The following is a 24,969-nucleotide window of genomic DNA, read 5'->3' on the forward strand; positions in this document are numbered from 1 at the left end:
AGCAGCCAACATGTGCTCAGCCTATGTGGGAACTCCTTCAAGACTGTTGGAAAAGCATTCCAGGTGAAGCTGGTTGAGAGAATGCCAAGAGTATGCAAAGCTGTAATCAAGGCAAAAGGTGGCTATTTGAAGAATCTCAAATATATTTTGATTTGTTTAACACTTTTTTGGTTACTACATGATTCCATATGTGTTATTTCATAGTTTTGATGTCTTCACTATTATTCAACAATGTAGAAAATAGTAAAAATAAAGAAAAACCCTGGAATGAGTAGGCGTGTCGTGTATGTGTGTGTGTTTATAAGTGTGTATATGTAAGTGTACCTCTGTGTGTGTTTCAGGCCCTTACCTTCTGCGGCAGGATCGTCGTGGGCTGCTCTACTGATGAGCTCCTCGCCGCGGGCACACAGGGCAGAGAAGGAGGGCAGCAGTTTGTCCAGTTCCAGCCCGGTTGCCTTGTGCTCAGCCAGCTGCTCCCGGATCTTATCCGCCTCCGCCGCCACGGGAGAAGGGGAGCGGAGGCGCTGCACAGCCCCTTCCAGGGTCTCCAACAGGGGGTCCATCTTGTCATGGAACTGGGGGGGGGGGGGGTTAAGAAGAGAAGGTGGGTTGTGTGACTAATAGCTGCTTTATGCTCGATCCAGATATGCTGTCCAGAGGCTCTGTTTGGAGGGTGTGATGCAAATGCAGAGCCTCCGGAGCGCCATACGATGATGCCGCGCACCTCCCAATTTCTGTAACAATGTGGAGGGCTTCGTATAGCTTCGCATTGACACGATTGGTCGGTGGGAGGTCCTGTATTAACACAAACTCACTTCCTTGACAACTTCCTTCACAACGGCTCTGCGAAGTGCAATGACGTATGCACGGCCTGTCTTCTACAGAGACCGTATGGCAGTAAATGCTGTACAGCCACTGTAGACGACGGATTGCCCATGCAGAGCCTTTAAGGATTTCATTCCTATTATTATACAGTGAGGGAAAAAAGTATTTGATCCCCTGCTGATTTTGTACGTTTGCCCACTTAGAAAGAAATGATCAGTCTATAATGTTAATGGTAGGTTTATTTGAACAGTGAGAGACAGAATAACAACAACAAAATCCAGAAAAACGCATGTCAAAAATGTTATAAAATGATTTGCATTTTAATGAGGGAAATAAGAATTTGACCCCTCTGCAAAACATGACTTAGTACTTGGTGGCAAAACCCTTGTTGGCAATCACAGAGGTCAGACGTTTCTTGTCGTTGGCCACCAGGTCTGCACACATCTCAGGAGGGATTTTGTCCCACTCCTCTTTGCAGATCTTCTCCAAGTCATTAAGGTTTCGAGGCTGACGTTTGGCAACTCGAACCTTCAGCTCCCTCCACAGATTTTCTATGGGATTAAGGTCTGGAAACTGGCTAGGCCACTCCAGGACCTTAATGTGCTTCTTCTTGAGCCACTCCTTTGTTGCCTTGGCCGGTGTTTTGGGTCATTGTCATGCTGGAATACCCATCCACGACCCATTTTCAATGCCCTGGCTGAGGGAAGGAGGTTCTCACCCCTTAGCAGAAAAACACCCCCAAAGCATAATGTTTCCACCTCCATGTTTGACGGTGGGGATGGTGTTCTTGAGGTCATAGGCAGCATTCCTCCTCCTCCAAACACGGCGAGTTGAGTTGATGCCAAAGAGCTCCATTTTGGTCTCATCTGACCATAACACTTTCACCCAGTTGTCCTCTGAATCATTCAGATGTTCATTGGCAAACTTCAGACGGGCATGTATATGTATTCTTGAGCAGGGGGACCTTGCGGGCGCTGCAGGATTTCAGTCCTTCACGGCGTAGTGTGTTACCAATTGTTTTCTTGGTGACAATGGTCCCAGCTGCCTTGAGATCATTGACAAGATCCTCCCGTGTAGTTCTGGGCTGATTCCTCACCGTTCTCATGATCATTGCAATCCCACGAGGTGAGATCTTGCATGGAGCCCCAGGCCGAAGGATATTGACAGTTCTTTTGTGTTTCTTCCATTTGCGAATAATCGCACCAACTGTTGTCACCTTCTCACCAAGCTGCTTGGCGATGGTCTTGTAGCCCATTCCAGCCTTGTGTAGGTCTACAATCTTGTCCCTGACATCCTTGGAGAGCTCTTTGGTCTTTGCCATGGTGGAGAGTTTGGAATCTGATTGATTGATTGCTTCTGTGGACATGTGTCTTTTTTACAGGTAACAACGCTCTTTACAGGTATTTAAAGGAGAACACTCCCTTTAAGAGTGTTCTCCTAATCTCAGCTCGTTACCTGTATAAAAGACACCTGGGAGCCAGAAATCTTTGATTGAGAGGGGGTCAAATACTTATTTCCCTCATTCCAAAATTCCCTCGCAAATCAATTTATAACATTTTTGACATGTGTTTTTCTGGATTTTTTTGTTGTTATTCTGTCTCTCACTGTTGAAATAAACCTATCATTAAAATTATAGACTGATCATTTCTTTGTCAGTGGGCAAACGTACAAAATCAGCAGGTGATCAAATACTTTTTTCCCCTCACTGTACATAGTTATATGAATTCGGAGGGGTGACATTTTGACAGTGCGAAAATGCAGAGATCCTGCCGAAAAATAGCACGTAATTTTGGATACTTGGAGGGTCATGGGATTCAAGATGTGGGAGTACTATAGATGTATTTACTAGACATGAATAAAGTTTACTTCGTTAGGAATACCGCACACAACTTTCAAATCAGCACAAACTATTACCACAGCCTCACTAAGTGGTCGGTGATAAAGGTGACATGGAGGTTTTTGGTAAATAACTGCATTTGAGCAATGTCAAAATGGGTAACATGGACTGGAACAGAGGAGAGGACAAGCCTAAAGCTACTAAAAAAGGACAGGAATTGCCCATTTACAAAAATATCAAAACACACTAACTGAGAAAGAGGAGACACATTGGACAAAGTATACTTGGGAGTTATAGCGGGTTGTCTCAGCCTAGACACAAGGTTCACGCAGGAAGGGATTCTAATAACTATGTACTAAGTCACGTTGTGGTCGGTTGGCATCAGTAATACAGTACAGGTCAGTCAGTGGTCTTACCTCCACCAGCTGGGTGATTGCAGTGAGCAGTGACGACGGATGGAGGAAATTGTGGGTCAACACACACAGCACATCCACAATGGGTGAGAGGCGGGATTGAGGGATGGATGGAGCAAACCAGGGAGGGAGGGATGGATGGGGGAGTGCAGGGAGAGAGGGAAATGTCAGGCACAAGGGAGGGGGCAGAGAGGTATGGAGGTCGGTCGTTTAGGAGGAATGAAAAGAGAGAGAGAGGGATGCACAGAGAGAAGGAGTGGGTGATATGGTCCATTAGGGATGGGAGGTGGAGAAACAACACATTGTGTTAGATCAGTGACATGCACACACACTGGCCAAGCAATATCAACAGCAGCAACAATCAGCTTAGCACTTTGTGATAATCAACTGTGGCTCAATGATTTATGAAATGACGTGTTATGAGAGAGCATTTGACAAGAGAACTACTGAAATAAAATGTGAATGTTTCTTACGGAAATATCTACTTGCTAAAAGTGTAGCAATGAAGCTGTGTAGCTTCAGCAAACAGATACCACTACTACCACATTATGACCAAGACCTTTGAAGATCACGGCAACATCTCTTGGAGTGAAATAATGAGTCAACATTGTCTAGTTCTCTTCCATTCTGATGGAAATGAGCAAAAAGAGAAAGAAATGTTCCAAGTAAGGAGACCAATGCACCATCATACTATAGCTTGAGCATTGGTCACAGAAATCCCACGACACTTCAGCCAATGCCTAACACATTTACACTGCCCTTCCACTAGAGAGTGGTGTGGTAACGTTACATGGACCTCGTCCCGCCATTAGCAGCTAGACGGCACCCATATTAGGAAATCTTGAGACTTCCAAATATGGACACAAGGCTTACGGCAACCATATAAGGACGTCGTCAGATTTCCTCATATGGATGCCGGAAGCTTGGTTGTATTGGGGCAGCAATCGGCAGACACAAGCTTCAACAAATGACACTTTCGAGCTACAAACCAATTTCAAATTCACTTTTACGAAACCATACCTGCGCAGACTGAGACATAGCCTCGTCCAGGGTGGCGGCGCGACCCTTGACCTCCTCCTTGATGGCCGTGTAGCGTTTCTCAGCGTCACTGTAGCGCTGCCTCACCGTGGCCCCCTCCTGGTGACTCAGAACGGCCAGCTGGGGGCCGATCTTCAGCAGCTTGTCGATGTGGGGCTTGTGCTCCGCTATGGACTCCCTCAAGAGCTGGACGAAAGATGGAGGGAGAAAGAGTGGAAAATAAGTAAAGAGGAAGATGGATAGTGGGATTGAGAGAGTGGTACAGTTGGAGTACGACAGAGAAAGAGGGCGAAATGAATAAGAAAAAAAGAAAGTAGAAGTGTTTAGGAACTCATTCAACATGATACATCTTTTCACAGGGACATTAGTTAAAATACAGCAATTAGAGCCTCTCCTCACCCTCATCTGCTCCTGTTGTAGTCGCAGGGCCTCGGTGTCGATGGCGGGTGGGGGCAGCTGGGCGATAAGGGTCTCTGTCTCCCCCAGCCAGGGCTCCAGCTCCTCCTGGGTCTCCCAGAAGCGGGCCACCAGGACCTGGGCCTGCTCCAGGGCTGAGAAACGCTCCTGGTGCCGCTGGCTCACCACTTCGTAGCGGGCAGACAGCGAGTCAGTCTTCACCTGGGGAGAGCGAAGGGAAGAAAAGGGGTTAGAATGGTTCACATTTGGTAACTAGGCAAAAACCACTGGAATAGTTTACATTTCGTGTATTAACGTTGTAGGCTTTTACTTCAAGCACAAAACCCAAAACTCCTTGTTTATAATATTATAATATGAATAATAAATACATAAGTCATGTCATTTGATTTTCCTGTGAATTAACTTTTCTTAAATTAGTCATTGCGTACAGTATGTTACAAAAGTCGTCTCGGCCTGTTTGGAAGCCTTTCACCCTTTTCTCTGACTCCCTGCATTTCTCTACCCTCTTTCGCGCTCCCTAAACCCTCTCCTTTGTCCCCCTCTCCTCACCATCAGAGCGTCTCTCTGCTGGTCGCTGCAGGTCTCCAGGATGTCGTCCCTGGTGTGGAGTAGCTGGTCCACGGTGTCTTTGTGTCGGATGATGTCGATATTGAAGGCCCTCTGGACCTGTAGCTGGGCCACGGTGACGTCAGGCTCCAGACTCAGAGGACCCAGGGAGGACAGCTTCCTCTCCGTCTCCCCAGCCCAGGTCAGCTCCGCGTCCACCATCTCCTCATACTGAGGCACAGAGATACACACAGTTAGCACGGCACTCTCAGGCTCCCCATACTGACAGAGCGAGACGTTACTAGCATTTACAGCAGCGTTAGCTGGTTGGCATTACACACAGCCACGTAAACGCTAAGAGAAAACCAGAGGGAAATGCCACAACATTAGCGTCATCCTCTTGTTGACAACGACAGCAGAAACCTCATGGATTACTTTCTGCAGACAAAGATCAACCCAGAGAATGAAGCTATTCAACTATTCAAATCCTGGCCCACCTTTGACTATCAACACCATCATCCACTGTAAATGCATACGATCACTCAACGGAGTACTAACTCAATAAACGTTGATTTCATTTAGTCACATTGCAGTACCTGTTGTGACCTCTGGACGGCAGCCTGTACCAGCTTTACCCGCTGGGTGATGGTCTCGTCCGCCGTTCTGTAACGCTGGTTGGCGTCAGCCACCAGGCGGTCTAGGCCCTCGCGGGCACGCCAGGGCACCAGGTCTAAGAGGGCACTGCCCATCTCGTTGACTGTGTCCAAAACCAGACGTTTCTCCGCCGACACACACTTCAGCTCCTGGGAGAGAAACACACGCACACAGATTGAGTATCTTCAACTCAAGATATAAGTCCTACGTACGCTGTTAAAAACTAATAAACCCAAGAGAGGAAAAAGGAAGTTATTCTTCAAGAATCATTGGGTAAATCATTAATTGAAATGACCACTGAACATCTGGAAATATTGCAGACTGTAAATGTATTTTCACAATATACAGTATATTCACAGTATACATGTATAATATACTGAAAACATTCCCTGGGGGTTTCCCCGAGCGGCGCAGCGGTCTAAGGCACTGCATTGCCGTGTTGCGGCGTCACTACAGCCGTGGGTTCGATCCCAGGCTGTGTCATAACTGGCCGTGACCGGGAGTCCCATAGGGGGGGGCTTTACTTGGCTCATCGCACTCTAGCGACTACTTCTGGCGAGCCGGGCACCTGCAGGCTGACTTCAGTCGTCAGTTTAAAGGTGTTTCCTCCGACACATTGGTGCGTCTGGCTTCCGGGTTAAGTAGGCGGGTGTTAAGAAGCGCAGCTTGGCGGGTCATGTTTCAGGAGACGCATGATTCGACCTTCGCCTCTCCCGAGCCCGTTGGGGAGTTGCAGCGAAGAGGCAAGATCGTAATCACGAAATTGGAGAGAAAAAAAAGGGGCTAACATTTAAAAATAAAATAAAAAACGGCCCCTACCTTCTGTCTGTCCTGATAGGCTGGCGTGGCGTCGGGCTCCATGACATTGAGCTCCGCCTCCACCTTGTCTAACCATTGGTTGAGGTCGTCGTGGGCGCTGGCGAATCGTGTGCTCAGCTGCAGGGCCTGCTCCAGGATGCGGAGGGCTTTGCTGCTCCCACCCGTCATCTCAGCGTAGCGAGACTTGATACCGTCCAGCTTCTCCTGGATCAGCAGAACTTCCTCACCTGCAGGGGTTAACAACATATATTCCTTTATAAATGACAGGTCCAGGAACAGTTCTGGCTGTTTGGCTAGTGAGAGATGGTTAGATGTGGGCTAGGGGAGAGCTGGTCCAGAATCAGGGAAGGGAGATTATGTAGTATCCAGAGTTAGAGGTTGTACTTTACCGGTGGTTTGCTTGAGCAGGGATTGTCCGTTCTTGATGGCCTGGTCAACCTGCTTCTTCCTGCTCACTATCTCTTCATTCAGAGACTGATGGGGGAAGGTGGAGAGAAAGAGAATGAAGACCTTATAGAGCAGTGGTGTCAAACTCACTCCATGGAGGGCCTAATGTCTGCAGGTTTTTAGTTTCCCCCTTTTAATTAAGCCCTAGCCTACCAGGTGTGGAGAGTTCCTTACTAATTAGTGACCTTAATTCATCAATCACGTACAAGGGAGGAGCGAACACCCACAGACACTCTGCCCTCCGTGGAACAAGTTTGACATCGATAGAACGTAATAAGAGTCATTCCTATTGCTACTCAATGACTAGACAGTACTAGCCAATACAATACTCCCTGCGTTAGTGCGGTAGTATCCTACCACTGTGTGTTAATGAATAGCTACTCCCTGTCCAAACCATAGTATCGTACCAGTGTGTGCTTGTGCTGCTGGGTGAGGACCCCTGGCTGGTAGCTCTGCACAGACACCTGTCCCAGCCGCTGGCCCACCTCAGCCAGCCAGTTGAGCACCTCCACCTCATCCTCCCCAAACAGCTGGGCATTGGCCAGGGCCTGCTCTAGCATGACGGCCCTGCGTTGGCACCAGTCACTGAGCTCCGAGTGGCCTAGCCGCACCGCCCCCACGCGCTCCCTCAGCCAATCGCGGTCGGCCGCGCAGCTGAGGGGCGCCAGGGATTGGCCGAGGGCCTCGAGGCGGTCGACCTCCGATCCTCTAGAGGAGATGGACTCTTGGACGGCCTGGGGTGGTGTGTGCGGAGAGGGGGAGGAGTGAAGGAGAACAGAAGAAAAACATAGGGAACAAATAAAGGATAAAATGAGGCTGCAGATGAGAAATCATAATGAATGAGAAATCATAAGGAACGAATGAAAGCTAAATACACATGATAACTTACAAGAACGACATAAAATCATAAGGTTCAATGAAATATAATATGTATTTGATATCAAATCATATGAAAATGTTGAGGGGAAAATGGTTGAGCCTGGGGTTCCCTTTCTTTCTCTCATTGGAAAGTAACGTTTATTCCTCTTCTCTCCCTAGTTTCATTCCAGAGACTTAAACCCTCATTCACCTCTTTTCGTCAAAGGAAACCGAGAACACAACCGTGTTTCGAGGGGGACACGTTACCTTGTGTTTTGTAATCTGTTGGGTGATCTTGGAAGTCTGGGTTCCCATGGGCTCGGAGGTGCCCAGGCGTCGCTCGGTGGCACTCAGCCACTCTCCTAGAGGCTCCGCTGCCTCGTGGAACTGGAGCGCCAGCGTCTGCAGCTCCTCCAACTGGCACTGCCTGCAGCGGTGGGAGGAGGAGGGAGAGAGGGGGTGGGGGGAGGAGGGAGAGAGGGGGTGGGGGGAGGAGGGAGGAGGAGAGAGAGAGGGGGTGGGGGGGAGGAGGGAGAGAACGGGCGGGGGGGAGGAGGGAGAGGGGGTGGGGAGAGGAGGGAGAGAGGGGGTGGGGGGGAGGAGGGAGAGAGGGGGTGGGGGGGAGGAGGGAGAGAGGGGGTGGGAGGAGGAGGGAGAGAGGGGGTGGGGGGGAGGAGGGAGAGAGGGGTGGGGGGAGGAGGGAGAGAGGGGGTGGGGGGAGGGGGAGGAGGGAGAGAGGGGTGGGGGGAGGAGGGAGAGAGGGGTGGGGGGAGGAGGGGGTGGGGGGAGGAGGGGGTGGGTGGAGGAGGAGGAGGGAGAGAGGGGGTGGGGGGAGGGGGGTGGGGGGGAGGAGGGAGAGAGGGGTGGGGGGGAGGAGGGGTGGGGGGAGGAGGGAGAGAGGGGGAGGAGGGAGAGAGGGGTGGGGGGAGGAGGGAGAGAGGGGTGGGGGGAGGAGGGGTGGGGGGGAGGAGGGAGAGAGGGGGTGAGCGTTTGGGTCGCCTTTGTCTATCAACGTCTCATCGTGGATCCAAATAAGCATTCAGATACGACGGTCAGGAATGTGTGGGTGGTGTACTGCAGTAATGGTAATGCATTCTGTAGGTAGGCTAGTGCGTGTGTGTTCACTACGCACAAGTCTTTTTGTGGTGTTGACATGTACTTGCTGACTGTGCTGCATGTACGTGATGAATGATGACCGGTTATATCAATTCCTATGTGTAGTGTGTCCATACAATAATGTACGTTACCTTGCCCTGGCTTTCTCCAGCAGCTCGCCCCATCTCTCTCCCAGAATCTCCAGCTGCTTCTGGATCTTGTCTTTGTCCTGCATCTCGGCCGTGGCTGCGATCCTCTCTCCCTCTCCCTGGATCATCTGAACAGTGGCTCTGCGGTCGTCCAGCAGTCTTTGTAACAGCTGGAAAATGAGAGACATAGACGGTACGTTCAACACCACAAATAATACCAACTCTCATAATGTTTGTCCTGCATGTATATTAGGGTCAGGGGTATATTCAAGACCAGAAGAGTCGCTGCTTCTAGGATTTTGGTGTAAAGCAGTTGGTAAGATAGCTAGAACATACTTCACATACAGTATCTCAAATATCGCCACCCGTGTTGTGACGACGTCCACGATGAGTAGTAGCTCAATTTGGCAGTACTTCCCTTTCTGAAACCCTTCATAACTGTTCAGTGACATTGAACGAGCCTCCGGTAAAACGGCAGTCATCTCCACTGACCCTCAGTGAGGCTCTACACTTTCAGTGGCGGATGTAAACACGTATGACTGAGTGGAGGGGCTGAATGCGCCGTGCTCCTCGACACACAAACACGGGAAGTGTTCCAGATAAAGAGGGAGAGCAGACATTGTGTTTTTTTTTCAGCCTCTCGGTTTCTCTGAAAAAACAACATTGTAATCCGACATCTGTGTTAACTGGTGTGTTGAATGCCAACCAGACTGGCAGACTCAATTGAGCCTTTCCTGCGCCAAAACAACCCGATAATTAGGTGTGTGAGAGTGTTTCCCTTTCATATGTTATGTGTCCCTTGGTGAAAATAAGGACAATTGAAAAACAGTAATAGCCCATTCTATTATTATCTATGAATAAATAAAGTTCAAATATATGAATAAATTAAGTTTGTTTAGCTTAAGCTTGATTTTATGCAAATCTAGGTTCCACATGTCTCTAATGGCCAGTAAATGCTTAGTCATAATGACTGAGTATCTGAGATGGGGAAAAGACCTGGTATTAAAATAAAATATGTTCCTGACTACAACTCTCTCCATCTAGATACTCATCCCTGACTCCATCTATCCCTTTCTCCACTCATCCCTTTCTCGCTCACCTTCTGTTCCTGGATCTGGGCCTTGACCACTCTGTACTCGGCTGACGGGGGCTTCTGATTGGCTACCAGTTCCTCTGTGTCACTCAGCCAGCTCAGAAGAGGCTCCAGGGCATCCTGGAACTTCCCACAATGCAACAGAGCTTCCTGCAACTGGGCAATGCGCTCTGAAATCTGGTCAAGGAACAATGCAGTTAGTGAGGGGGACAATGGCTGTATTGGCATGGACGGGTATACACAGACATAAACCTGATTCCTTACAAACCCATCATTCCATTCACGCACATCAAACAAACGTAACACATAAATATGCATACTCAGTCAGACACAAACCATAGCACAAACATCAGCACAGACATACATACCATTACAGACAGACCGATGGATAGATGGTCAGATGGTCAGACGGACAGACTGACTTACCCTCTTGTTGAGAGAGTTCCATCTGAGGTTGGTGGTCTCTAGGTCATGCTCCAGAGCCTGGGTGTCTGTGTGTTTGGCTGCACTCTGGATCAGGCCCTGGCCCACCGCGTTCACGTGCTGCAGCTTGGGTTGAATGCTGTCCACCTGCTCCCTCTCCACCGCCTGAGAATGAGAGAGAGAAGAGAGAGGGGGAGAGAGAGGAGAGCAAGAGAGATAAAGAAATGGAGGGAGAGAAGAGATATGGAGAGAAAGCGAGAGAAACAGAGGGAGGAGGAGAAAGAGGGAGGGAGGAGAAAGGGATTATAAGGATTAGAGCGCTGGAAAGTAAGGGTGGCTGGAAAAGAGGGAGTTAAACACAACCTTCACCTGTCTGGCCACATTACTCAAACACACACCACCATCTAGGGCTAGAGACACAGCATGATGGCAATGGGCATCCAACTCTAAAGAAAACCAGCTCAAAGTCCTGAAATCCAATACGGGGCTTAAATGCAAAATGGCTGCTTTCCCATAGAGCTGTATAGAGATTACAGGGATCTGAAATTAGCCATAGTGGTTCCCAATGGTAGAGATGCCAAACCTCGGGTCACACACACAAACACACACTACAGCCCAGAACTGGCAAACACACCCATAGACCAGAACTGGCAAAGCCTAGGGGCCGGGTAAAAAGAGTTGCTATGAGAACAGTGGGAGGAATGACTGGAAGAGAAACAGAAGGACTAGTAGAGTTGTTGACATCGAGCCGACGACGCGGACCCCAGATGCTCACGAAAACTGTGTGCTCTCGTTCTCCGTGGCCGACGTCAGTAAGTCATTTAAGCGTGTTAACCCATGTAAGGCTGCCGGCCCAGACGGCATCCCAAGCCGCGTCCTCAGATGTGCAGACAAGCTGGCTGGAGTGTTTCTGGACATATTCAATCTCTCCATATCCCAGTCTGTTGTCCCACATACGACAAGATGTCCACCATTGTTCCTGTAGCCAAGAAAGTGAAGGTAACTGAACTAAATGACTATCCCCCCGTAGCACTCACTTCTGTCATCATGACGTGCTTTGAAAAGCTAGTTAAGGACCATAATACCTCCACCGACACCCTAGACCCACTGAAATTCGCATATCGCCCCAACAGATCCACGGACGATGCAATCGCCATTGCAATCGCCACTGCCTTATCCCACCTGGACAAGAGGAATACCCTATTTAGGAATTGATTACGTCGATTACAGGTCAGCCCTCAACACCATAGTGCCCTGCGAGCTCACCCCTAAGCTCAAGGCCCTGGGTCTGAACCCCTCCCTGTGCAACTGGGTCCTGGACTTCCTAATGGGCCGACCCAAAGTGTTGAAGATAGGCAACAACACCTCCGCCATGCTGATCCTCGACACGGGGGCCCCACAGGGGTGCGTGCTCAGCCCCCTCCTGTACTCCCCGTTCACCTATGACGGCGAGGCCACGCATGTCTCCAACTCAATCACCAAGTTTGCTGACGAAAACAGCGGTCGGCCTGACTACCAACAATGAGCACCGGAGGAGTGGTGCAAAGAATATAACCTCTCCCTCAACTTCAACAAAAAGGAGCCTGTCATGGACTACAAGAGAAAGCAGAGAGCACGTCCCCATCCACACCGACGGGGAGATGGTCAAAAGCTTCAAGTTTCTTGGCTTGTACATCACTGACACCCTGAAGTGGTACCTTCACACAGACAGCGTGGTGAGGCGTTTGAAGAAATGTGCCTTGGCCCCCTAAGACCCTCGCAAACTTCTACAGATTCACCATTGAGCGCATCCTGTGGGGCTGTATCAGCACCTGATACGGCAACTTCACCGCCTGCAACCTTAATCGACGTCCACGTCGTCGGCGCCCGGGGAGCAGTTGCTGCCTTGCTCAAGAGCAGAATGGCAGATTTTTCCACTTTGCCGGTTCTGGGATTTGAACCAGCGACCTTTCGATTACGGGCCCAACGCTCTTAACCGCTACCTGCCGCCACTTATATGTGTATATATATTTATATTCCTGTCTCTGACATTGCTCGTTCTGATATTGTATATATATATAGATTTTATTTCTGGATTATGATGTGTATTGTTTTTGTATTTTATTGATCGGTATTACTGCACTGCTGGATCTAGAAACAAAAAGCACTTTGCTGCCCTTTCGATAACATCTGCAAATCTGTGTATGCGACCAATACACTTTGATTTGATTTTGATTCAATTCAAATGAGAGAAATACTAAGACAAAGGAAGTGCTTTGAACTATTGTTTGCCTTTATAACGCCAATGTGAGTACAAAACCGTTGGGTTGCGTTTGTGAGAAGGAACGATGGGGAGGGGGACTTCTATGAGCAAGAGTTTTATCCTCTTTTGAGCCTCATCTAAGGTCATTGCTTTTCTACACCGTATAATCACCTAGAAGCGGTTGTGTGGAGGCCTGTCTTTGATCTTGTTCTATAATGAACGGTTTTATTGGATTCTGCTCATCTGGAGTAAATATTGTGTGAAAGTGCTGATTTTCCACGCCAGGAGATGACGTGTAGGAGTTTGAAAGAGAACAGGGATGCTAGAATAGAACAAGATGTGTCTTGGATTGTGTGTTTGTGTGTGTCACAGCTGTGTTGCGGTGATGGGCCTCCTCCCTGCTTCCAACAGGAAGTCTGACTGCCTCGACAACAATGAGCCTCAGCCATGACCCACTCCACCCTATCCCGGACAGTGTATGTATTCTGTGTATTTGACTGAATGAACGTGTGTGTGTGTGTGTGTGTGTGTGTGTGTGTGTGTGTGTGTGTGTGTGTGTGTGTGTGTGCACGATGCTGCACGTGTCCAGACTCCTATTCTCATCCTTCTCTCCCCCCCTCCCATTCTCTCCCTCTCTCCAGCCAGCTCAAAGCGGTCGACTCCACTAAACCAGAGCTCGGAAAATATCTTGGATGTTTCTCATTCCTCCCCACCTCTTGAACCATGGCAGTGGATCAACAGTCACACACACACTCCTCCACTCTCTCTCCACCCTCCTTCACATTTCCCTTACTTTCGTCACTCACTCCTAACCCCTCACATTCGCTCCCCTAGTCTCCCTCTTGACCAAAACCTCAAGCAGACATTGGCTTTCTCACTTTAACCGCAATTCAGTTTACATGGATTTCTTTTCATTTTATTTGTTTACGTTTCTGGCTCAAGCCAGTTCCACCTCCTGGCTCAAAAAGGAGAAAACTGTATAAAACTCAGAAACTTTCTACTACTCAGTCTCGAATACAACGGGTGGGTCTAATCCTGAATGCTGATTGGTTAAAACCGCATTCCAGCTGGTGTCTATTTCTCAAGTTACCACCGGCTAAACCAATGACGCTGAAATGCCCATTTACTCTGTTCCATCTCACTGAGCAATCCACTGTCTCATCAGCCCTGTCAGGAAATGTATAACAACAATCTCCACTACAAAAAGCATCTAGACATTATCTTCCATTTCTTTAAGACGAGCATTTGGTTTCCAACAGCAGAGACTTGTATAAACCTTTGCTGTCTGTCTCTCCAACTTAAAATGTTTTGTTTCAATATTGATTTGCGATTTCCACCCTCCCATATAAAGTGAATGTGTCCAAAGGAGCCAGACAGCAAATCCAGCTGGTTGTCATAGCAACATACAACACTTGTTTTCAGTTGACTGGCTAAATCGATACTTTGTTGCAAAGACTAAAATGGATGAGTGGAATTAATGTTATATTTTCAGCGGCATGACTATGGATGAATGGGAAAAACAGATGGCAATAATACCCAGGCATGCAGATTTGGAGGATACTGCATTGAATGACGGAAGGTAGCCTAGTGGTTAGAGCGTTGGGCCAGTAACCGAAAGGTCGCTGGTTCAAGTCCCAGAACCTGAGCTGACAAGGTAAAAATCTGTCGTTCTGCCCCTGAAAAGGCAGTTAACCCACTGTTCCCCGGAAGGCCGTCACTGTAAATAATAATTTGTTCTTAACTGACTTGCCTGGTTCAATTAAAAAAATGTTTTGAGAAAAGCTGTAACGGGAAAAAAAACGTTATGAATACTGGGCTGTGCGTTGCTTTGAGGGCTGGCTAGCAGAGAATAAAAAGTTGTTGACTTGAAAAATGTCACTAAGGAAGAGTATATCATCCTTCTCCGACAGTTTTATGGAAATGTACTCCGGAGTGGACTCAACCGGTTCCTAAATGACCCACCCATCGGTCACAGCTGGTGCCTTATGAAGTACACTGAATTTACCAGCTCCAATCAGCTAAGAAGGCAAGGAAAGGACATCAAACAGCCAGCCATCACCGAGAAGGACATGGCCCAGCTCCAAAACTCACAGGCTCTGAATCCCGGTAGACCAAGGGGTCTGGTCCAGAAAGTCTGGTTCGACCTCCAGTTACATCTGGGTCGAACTAAAGCCCAACTCATTCCTCGTAAAAACAGACGAGAACGGTCTAAGGTATGTTGTTCAAAGCCTTTTTGTGTTATTTCTAAGTTGCACTCGTAATTAGGCTACTGGAAACCAATATTATAACGCATTCTCTCTCTCTCTCTCTCTCTCTCTCTCTCAGATACGCCACTCTCGCATATAACGAGGCCACAAAGAATCATCTGGACCCAAGGGAGAGGGGCAGGGAGTCCAAGAGGGGATTCCTGTTCGAGCAGCCAGGGAACCCACTATGTCCGGTGGCATCACTGGAGAAATATCTATCGAAATGCCCGGAGAACGCCCTTGCATTTTATCTCCACCCAAAGAATGGAGAGTGTATCGGGGACTCGATCTGGTACACTACATACGCAAATCACAGCATCAGAGCCATGGCAGTCCAGAAACGGACCAATTCTGGTTTAGAAGCGAGGGAGCTACTGGCGTCCGTCACTGACAGACAGAAAACGCTGGAGCAACATCCTGGCCGAAAAACAAAGAACAATGCAGCACCATCAACACCCAAAAGGCTGAAGCAAGGCAGCAGCAGTAGTAGCACAGACCCCGACAGATATTTCAACCAATGCACCATCATCCAGGGGAATGTACAGATAAATGTGACATACAATTAGTAGCTATATCTGTCCGCTGTGGTGGATAGGAAACAGAATGTATGGTTTCATTTATTAAAATCCTCTCAAATGAATGTCGTGGGCTGTCTTTTGTCTGAACAGTGTCCTGACAAGACAGGACATTTTCTCTGCCAGGCAAAGTCACGCATCATAAGCTAACTGGAAAACAGCTTAAACAAATGCAAATGCAGCTACTTTGCTGTTATTCTGACTACACTTTTTGACGTGAATGTAAATTAGCCGGAGTTGGCAAGCTAGCAAACAAGGGATAAGAACGCTGCCAGTCAGTATGGCAATGGAACATTTAGAATGAACGACTGGGTCACGTCTATAGATACAGAACAAAAAGACTGAACGACTGGGTCATGTATACAGCAACCCTAGATGTGTGTCAGGACGAAATAGTATGAATCAATTCATCAAAATAATGTTTTTAATGAAAATATGTCTCATTATTTGAATATGTTGGTAATTGTGATAATGTCAGCTAACGCAGTACAGCAGAGAGGCAGCCAGCAGCAGTCTTCATGGCTGGTGTCCAGAGCATGACTCAGGAACAATCACCACCTTAAATCCTGACAAAACGGACAAGCGTCAGCTAACATAAAACAATTTCTGTCTGATTCAACTCCATTCACCTCCAGACTGGAACTAACGTCACGGCCAATATTGCATACACACACCCACACTATAGTCCTTCATAGCATGCTGAAGTTGAAGTATGAGCCGGAGTGGCAACTAGATTAATGGCACGAGTTGGTTTCCCACCGACACTGCAACAGACCAAGCCACGTACTTCATTCACAAACCTTATCCACAAATGGACAGGGACTGTGAAGAAACACAGCCATTTTACACATCTTGTATTGCAATTTGCACTATATTATGTATTCGATCTATATATTGTGTGTATGTACTGACAAGCAGGCTGTGTGTGACGTTTTAAATGTGTGTCGTTCAGTCCTTGACTAATAATGTTCTGTACTATGTATTATGTCATGTTTCATGTGGACCCCGGGAAGAGTAGCTGATGCTTTTGCAGCGGCTAATGGGGATCCTAATAAATACCAAATAGGGACAGTGTAACACTACTGTTAAAGTCCAACACGTGTATACATTCCCTTACTGTATATAGACAGCTTGTCCACAAGCTACTGAGAAAGTCGCAGTGGGCGTATTGACTTACATAAATAGAGTGGGACTAATCTGATCACTCTTCTGAGAGAACTACAGTGATACAATATCATTCCATCCAAATCAAGGACAGCCTTTTACTCTGTCACCGACTTCCCTATCCGACCTCGTTCCCGCTCTTCCTGGCTTTGCGCTGCCCTCTCACTCTCTTCCTGTCTCTCTCTGTCCCCATCCTTATCCCCCCCAGTTTCCTTTTTAGTAAAAGGATCTATTTTTTGCCCTGGCCACCATGTTAGAATATTGCAGTAGTTTACGATGGTCAGACCATTCAGTGCTGAATCAATCAATCATGAATGTGGTAGAGAAACATCCTTTTAGATGGTAGATTGCATTTGAAAAGGAACACAAGCTCATGCTAATTTCTGCACTCGGGCCATTGTTGCCTTAACCTCGCCGCGCTCTCGCTCTCTCCTTCACCCCTTTCTCCTCCCGCTCCATCTCTCTTCCCGCTCCCTCCCTTTCGGTTTTTCCGCTTTTGCAGGTGCTTCCTGGATGTCTGCTTGTCTTTCAGTGCCATCGTTATCATATTAAATATGCCCGTGTTACTGGATCTGAGCTCACCTACAGTTCACTCTTTGCACTTTGTGTTTAAGCATCTCTCCTGTCTGTCAGTCTGTCAGTCTGTCCTGCCTTTCTGTTCATCTTCCAACGTAAACACGTTGCTCTCATCTATCTTGTAAACATGAATCTGTGTCAGCGTGCTCATGTTACATTCAGAAAATATCAAATACGTTTACCAAACAGAATCACATGAAATTGACCACCGGACTGTGTGTGTGTGTGTTATGTAGGGTTGTCCCCGGCTAAAAATCTTGGTCGACCAAGTCTGTTCTTTTGACCAATCGATTGGTAGATATATTTAAACGTGTATTTTTCCATATAGACATATCCTTTGTGTTTTAATCAAGTCAACTATATTCACTGAGATGGTCTGATGCTTTAAGCACACTGCTTTATTAAATAATTAAGACACACAAAATCACTAGAGGTAGTCCGACCAGCAATTGATTTGATTGTGCCTGGCCTGGCTCGGACTTGCTGGGCTGTGTTAAAAAACAATGACAGCGAGTGACTGTGTGACCATCCGTTGTCTCCCTCTCCTCCCTGCTGCATAGACCACCACAGAACATCAAGTGTTTATCACTCTGTTCATGTTGCTGAAGCTGTAACATTATTACAGCCATTTCTGATTGAAAAGTTCTGTTACGGAAATCTGAAAAAAATTCCCTATACTCTCAACCCTTCCTCTCTTGCACGTAACCAATAGGAAGTGACCTATAGCATATCATAATCACATCAACAAATTGGTTATGACAAACGCCGAACACCATAACAGCAAAATGGATGCAGAGGACGTGACAAATAAACTCGAAACGGGGGAATGTTTACTGGTCGCTCTTGAGGTAAAAGGGGAAGTCAGATGTGTGGAATACATTTGACTAGTTGTAGAAAATACTGGAGATCAATAAAAATAAGGTAAGGAGCAAGCACTGCGTGGATATTAAGTGTACCAAACAGGTGCTGTATAGATTACAATATTATTTTTCTGACCTTTGGGAACAATGTAAACACTAAATACATTATAAGCGTACCAGACTGTCAGTTATAACGTTTCTGTTGTTGTTAAGCCTTCATTACAGCGAAGACTAAAAACAGTCACATTCATTCCTGAATTGATGTCATGGAATCAGTAGGCTATTAAACAAAAACACTTAACAGAATCAGGATCGGTCTTATTTCTGTGCATAGAGAGCTTTCAGGAAGTATTCAGACCCCGTTAACTTTTTCCCACATTTTGTTACATTAAAGCCTTATTCTAAAATGGATTCAATTGTTTTCCCCCCTACAATCTACACACAACATCCCATAATAACAAAGCAACATGTTCAGACATTTTTGCAAATGTATTAAAAAAAAAGTATTCAGACCCTTTACTCAGTACTATGTTGACGGACCTTTGGCAATGATAACAGCCTCGAGTCTTCTTGTGTATGATTCGACAAGCTTGGTACACCTGTATTTGGGGCGTTCTCCCATTCTTCTCTGCAGATCCTCTCAAGCCCTGTTAGGTTTGATGGGAAGCCTCGCTGCGCGGCTATTTTCAGGCCTCTCCAGAGATGTTCGATCGTGTTCAAGTCCGGGCTCTGGCTGGATCACTCTGGATCACTTTGCCTTTTGGCAAACTCCAAGCAGGCTGTCATGTGCCTTTTACTGAGGAGTGGCTTCCATCTGGCCACTCTACCATAAAGGCCTGATTGGTGAAGTGCTGAAGAGATGGTTGTCCTTCTAGAAAGGTTCTCCCATCGGGTTCTTGGTCACCTCCCTGACCAAGGTCCTTCTCCCCCGATTGCTCAGTTTGGCCGGGTGGCCAGCTCTAGGAAGAGTCTTGGTGGTTCCAAACTTGTTCCATTTAAGAATAATGGAGCCCACTATGTGCCCACCTTCAATGCTGGGAAATGTTTTGTCTCGGAGCTCTACGGACAATTCCTTCGACCTCTTGGCTTGGTTTTTGCTCTGACATCCACTGTCAACTGTGGGACCTTATATAGACAGGTGTGTGCCTATCCAAATCCTGACCAATCAATTGAATTTACCACAGGTGGACTCCAATCAAGCTGTAGAAACATCAAGGATGATAAGTGGAAACAGGATGCACCCAAGTTCAATTCCGTGTCTCATTGCACAGGTTCGAAATACTTAAGTAAATAAGATATTTCAGTTTCTAAAAACCTGTTTCCACTTTGCCATTATGGGGTATTGTGTGTAGATTGATTTTAGAATAAGGCTGTAATGTAACAAAATGTGGAAAAAGGGAGGAGATCTGATACTTTCTGAAAGGACTGTATATGGATGAGGTATAAAGCCAGGCGCGTTTAACAGTTAGACTATTGATTATAGAGCTATTTAAGCTGAGGTTTCCTCTCGCTTCACTTTCCTTAGACAATAAGTCAAAGGCTGTTTTCTCCTCTCTTCATTCTGCTACTGCCTCCGCCGCATTGTTCTCAACACCAATACGCTGGTTAAATTGGCTATTATGCACTTAGCATTATGGTCTAGGGAAAGGAGCTAATTCAACAGCTCACTGATGTGTTTCAGAACCACTGAAACGCAGGAGAAAGTGCATTTGTTATAAAATAATATTTTTATTAGTTTTGAACCGTTGTCTTACTTAATATAACAATATACAATTTCTGTAACACGTCTTAGAGTGATGGACTGTGCCATCCCCACGGCCTCCACAATGGATTAGTCCACTCAGACAGGCACAAATCAGACAGGTCCATGATATACATATATTTGTTTTGCTACTGCTCGACTAAAGCCTATCGACCAGTCGACTAAATGGGGTCAGCTCTAGTGTTATGTACACTACCGGTCAAAGGTTTTACAGCACCTGCTCATTCAAGGGTTTTTATTTTATTTTCTACTATGTTCTACGTTGTAGAATAATAGTGGAGACATCAAAACTATGAAATAGCACATATGGAATCATGTTGTAACAAAAAAAAAAGTGTTAAAACAAATCAAAAATATATTTTATATTTGAGATTCTTCAAATAGCCACCCTTTGCATTGATGACAGCTTTGCACACTCTTCTGATTGGCCCTGCCAGGTTAGCCCTCCTTATCATTTTACCAGGGCCTTATCTTTGAGTACTACCAGGTGTTCAGCCATACAGCTATTTCTTCCCTCACAGAGGGCTCTCTTGCACCAAAATGGCCGCCATTTCCATAGAAAAAAAAACATGAATTACCAAACTTGCCGCTAAAACAATCTACGGTCGCTTGTATATTTGGTTTCCTGTCCAAAGTGGCCTTTGGCATTGAAGAGGGCGTGACTGGCCATAGCTGAGAGGTCAGCGGCTCAGATAGACCCTGGCACTCCCTTATCTTCTATTTATATTCCCCCCCGACAACTTCGTACAGTGTTTGTGTGTTACTGGCAACAGCAACTCTCCCTCCACAGATCCCTAGTGTTTACTTCTCACTTCCTTATCTCTAGAACAGTACCATCGGACTGTGGAGAGGGGGAGAGAGAGAGAGAGAGAGAGAGAGAGAGAGAGAGAGAGAGAGAGATAGAGAGGGTGAGGGGAGAGAAAAAGAAAAAGGGTAGAGAGAGAAAAAGAGAGAAAGAGGGTAAGGGTGCGGGGAGGACGAGAGAGAAAGGGTAGAGAGAGAAAGAGAGAGAGCAGGGGGGGTGAAAGAGTAGAGAGGGGGAGGCATGGGGGGGAATTTTATGGTTGGGAGATTGCTACCCTGCCAACGGACAGCGATTTTCTTTTCCCCTCAGAAACCTCCCTGTACTACAGTAGACTGTAACTCTAATCCTCTCCAGTCCAATCCAGGCTGACAGGACAGGGCATCTGATTGCATTTAGGAGGACCAGAGAGACCGTGACTACGCATAAACCACACATACTAAATTAGATGAAGCCCACAGGCACACACCCATAGTAAATGAGATGAGGACAACCAGCCAGCCAGGACCAGGCCACCAGTGTGTGTAGCTGATGGAGGCAGTCATTTAATCATAAAAACCCAGGAGTCCATCAGGCAGGCAGGGACAAGGACACCCCCAGACAGACAGACAGAGTGAAGCAGAGAAGGCCCTAGTTTAGGCATGACAGCCAGTCAAACACACTGGCCCAGAAATACATACCCACATAAATACACACAGACATACAGCACAGGGAGAGAACTGAATGGAAGTACAGTATGTGGTGGTGAGGACGTGCAAACACTAAAGCAAGACGTAAGAGACGGTAAGGCTCAAACAAATACTGGCCGAATACTACAGTAATTTACTCCCACGTACAGAACCACACACACACACACACACACACACACACACACACACACACACACACAGGGGGAGTCGGAAGAGAATGGAAAAGTACACTGTGAGGATATGCAGATCCAAAGGAACGGAAGTCACAGAGACTTTGATCCAAGCAAACAACTTACTAGCACAATGAAATGTCCGTGAAAGGGTGCAGACTGGGTGCTTCACTGCCAAATTCAGACTTGAATTGCTCAATGGAACCACATGGTGTTGAAATATAAATACCCATTCTCTTATAGACAGTTCAGAAGGATATCTAATAAAAGTCATCGAAACCAATCTGAAAATGTCAAAAGAAGTCAAAAAGACTTCTAACACTGAACTCATACACACGTTACATTGAAGCAGATGGAAGTGCTTACTTCAAAGCCTGTGATCAATGTGAACGGACACAAACATGTGAGGTACGTAAACACTCCTACTGTAAGTTGGGCCATTTGAAACAGATTAGTCTAGCTGCTATTTAGAGTCAACGCAAACACACAGGTTTATAAGCCATACGCTTAAATAGTGCCAACACCGCACTTCACATCAAAAATAGAAGCACGTGATATTCTCTAAAGCAATGTTCTGTCTCAAGTACATTTCTCGAACATGCTCCCTCATACACAATCGTATACACACAGACAGCCTGAGGGTACTTTCCATTAAATGGACAGACCCCTCCTTGTGCAATCGTTTACAGTCTAACTACAGCAGTACAACAAGCTATGTGGCCCCAACTCCCTTTTCCACTGCATTTCCCAAGCAGTATCTATATCAACCTAATGCCTTTGCAATACTGAAATGAACTGAGAGCCACTGTGATCACACTGCCTCCTATAGCCCTATAAGATATTCATGTGAAGAACATGCTAAGACCAAATCAGAATGAAGACAAGAGGACGGTGCTGAGAAGAGGGGTTTAGACTGAGAACCTGAGACACTGTACCAAGTACATAAACACCACCTTACCCTGAAATGTAGCCTACCAAGCTGAGAGACTGACCCACTGACTGAAACACTGATCAGCGGCGTCAGTTTCTGTCTGACTGGATCTTGACCATTGATTATTAACCTCAATTAAAGACGGATGGAAAACGGTTATACCTCAACCTGGGTCTCTATGTCGGGGCAGGGTGAGGGCGCTCCTCCCTGCCCTGTGGTCACTGGCCCTGAGGGGGTCTCACAGTCCAACCCTTCAGTCTCTGTTGTGGCCCCTGGGGCCCTCTGGTCCTCCAACTGGCCCTCCCTGAAAAGCCCCTGGAGTAACCCAGATTCCAGCTCCTCCCACTCCCTCTTGGTATAAGGGGGGTCCAAGGCCGAGCCGTCAGACTCCCAGTCACTGTCCCCGGTCATGGACCCAAGGACGAAGTCCACTCCCGATTGGGTACCCTCAGAGTACGAGTCTCCATAGTCCAGCTCCTGGGCGTCCTCGCATGCGGAACCTCCGTCGGACACCTGGGGGAGCCGCTCCGGGGCGGCCAAGTAAACAAAGCTGTCGGAGCAAAGGAAGGCCCCCTCGTCTGGCTCAGGACAGGGTTTGGGGACAGGGCTGGGGGGTGTTGAGGTTTCCAGCGGGGAGGGGGGGCAGTCCTGAGGGAACGGGGGTGGCACGGAGACCGCCAGGTAAACAAAACTGTCAGTGGCCACAAAAGCGTCAGAGTTTTTGCTGTCCAAGCCTGGCCCTCTTGGCTCATGCTTGACGGGGGACAGTGGTAAGGGCGAAGGGGGGACAGAGTCTCTTTGTTGGGCAGGGGAGTGTGAACGAGGGAGAGAGTCTGCAAGAGCTTTGGGGGTGCTTGTGGACCTCTGGTCCATGTCTTGCCCAGACATGTTCAGAGAAGAAACGTCATCTGCGGGGACAGAGCAGTTCCGAGCATCTGATGACGCAAGTGTCATCCCCTCAGTGACAGAGGTTGTCTCCTTAGCAACGTCACTAATCTCTGAAGAGAACAGCTCCTCTTGAAATGAAGGTAGTTCATCAACATCCTCTGCAGCACTAACCCTCATTTCTCCATCTGAGTGGGTCGACCCAGGGGATTGGTCCACGCTAGCCTCCTCACTGTCCCAACTAGGCTCAGGTTGCTCACATGCACTCCAGTTTGGCTCCCTCTCATTCGCCTCCTCCACCTCCTGCTCTTCCCCCTTGGCATAAGGGTTCTTTGGGCTGGGGGATGGAGGAGGTGGGGAGGCTGTGTGGAGGCACAACCCTGTTTCCTCGCACACTTCCTCGACCTCTTGAACCGATGACGCCCCGCTGTCCATTTCCCACTCGCTCTCAGCGGGCGGCTCGTGTTCACAGTCGTTCTGGGTGGTGTCGGACAAAGCAGTTCTGTCCGGCTGCGACATGTGGACCCCGCTTGAGTCGGACTCAGGGAGAGGTCCGCAGACCGAGTCCATCTCAGTAGTCTCGGGACAACTCTGTTCTTCTTCGCCTTCATAATCAATTACACATTGCTCTTCCTCATCAATATGATATTGTTTATCTTCAAGGAGAACCTGATGGAGTTCATAACAGGGTTGTGCTTCCTCCAGGTCAGTGTGTTCAGAGGTCTGTGGTTGGGCCTGGTCCACGTCTTCAGGACTAGGTGGTGGTGAAACTGAGAAGGGGTTTTCCAACCGGGGCTCAGCGCAATCAGTCTCTGTCTTTTGATCGATATCCATACGAGCAGTTTCCACAAAATGTATACAGGCATCAGTGGCTTCCTCCTGCTCCTCCTCCTCCTCCTCCTCTACACTGGCTAGGGTGTAGGGATCTGTTGCCTCACTAGATTCAGGGTCCACAGAGCTCTCCCCTCCCTCCTCCTCTAAACATTGTCTCTCCAGCTCTAGGAAAAGGTCATCTGAGCCAGCCCCTGAGCTGGGGCAGGGGGAGGCACTGGGGGCCCTAGGCCCACCAAAACCTGTTGGAGGGGTAAGAAGGGGCCAATGTCCAGAAGACTCTGATTGTTGGGGTTCCCAGCCCTCTCCAGAGTCCCCTTCCCAACATTGGTCAATTATCTCCCTATTCTCCAGCTTCAGCATTGCCTCCCACTCCCTCTCCTCTCTCCTAGCCCTCTCCTCCTCTTCTTCAATTTCTCCTTTCTTATCCGCCACTTCTCCCCCCTCTCTTGTCCCATCTTCCTCCCCTTTTCCTTCTTCCTCCATGTCCACTTCCTCCTCCTCCAGCTCCTGTATGATCCTGCGTTCATCCTCCTCGAATTTGAGCTCAGAGGCGGTTCGTTGCCGGAGCTCACCATTAGGGGGAGCCCAGCCCAAGAGTCCCACTTCACCCCCCTCCTGG

At 47.7% G+C, this 24,969-nt stretch overlaps 1 protein-coding gene across 34 annotated transcripts in view; it reads right to left on the minus strand.

Moving 5' to 3' along the window:
• LOC106570016 (microtubule-actin cross-linking factor 1) overlaps positions 1–24,969 on the minus strand; it is a 300,527-nt gene that overhangs the window by 26,463 nt on the left and 249,095 nt on the right. For 29 of the 34 annotated variants that reach the window (XM_045693741.1, XM_045693740.1, XM_045693738.1 and 26 more), the window contains 13 exons: positions 10,618–10,779; positions 10,198–10,368; positions 9,102–9,268; positions 8,122–8,281; positions 7,404–7,730; positions 6,939–7,023; positions 6,550–6,776; positions 5,673–5,879; positions 5,080–5,307; positions 4,513–4,731; positions 4,096–4,299; positions 3,079–3,087; positions 350–575 (listed from right to left, as the gene is read on the minus strand). In XM_045693741.1, coding sequence (XP_045549697.1) covers positions 350–575; positions 3,079–3,087; positions 4,096–4,299; positions 4,513–4,731; positions 5,080–5,307; positions 5,673–5,879; positions 6,550–6,776; positions 6,939–7,023; positions 7,404–7,730; positions 8,122–8,281; positions 9,102–9,268; positions 10,198–10,368; positions 10,618–10,779 — 2,392 coding nt within the window. The remainder of the gene's footprint in view (positions 1–349; positions 576–3,078; positions 3,088–4,095; positions 4,300–4,512; positions 4,732–5,079; positions 5,308–5,672; positions 5,880–6,549; positions 6,777–6,938; positions 7,024–7,403; positions 7,731–8,121; positions 8,282–9,101; positions 9,269–10,197; positions 10,369–10,617; positions 10,780–24,969) is intronic. The other 5 variants (XM_045693734.1, XM_045693736.1, XM_045693723.1 and 2 more) reach the window with 3 other exon arrangements.

The sequence above is a fragment of the Salmo salar genome, chromosome ssa14 (assembly GCF_905237065.1).
Source record: "Salmo salar chromosome ssa14, Ssal_v3.1, whole genome shotgun sequence".
Lineage (NCBI taxonomy): Eukaryota > Metazoa > Chordata > Actinopteri > Salmoniformes > Salmonidae > Salmo > Salmo salar.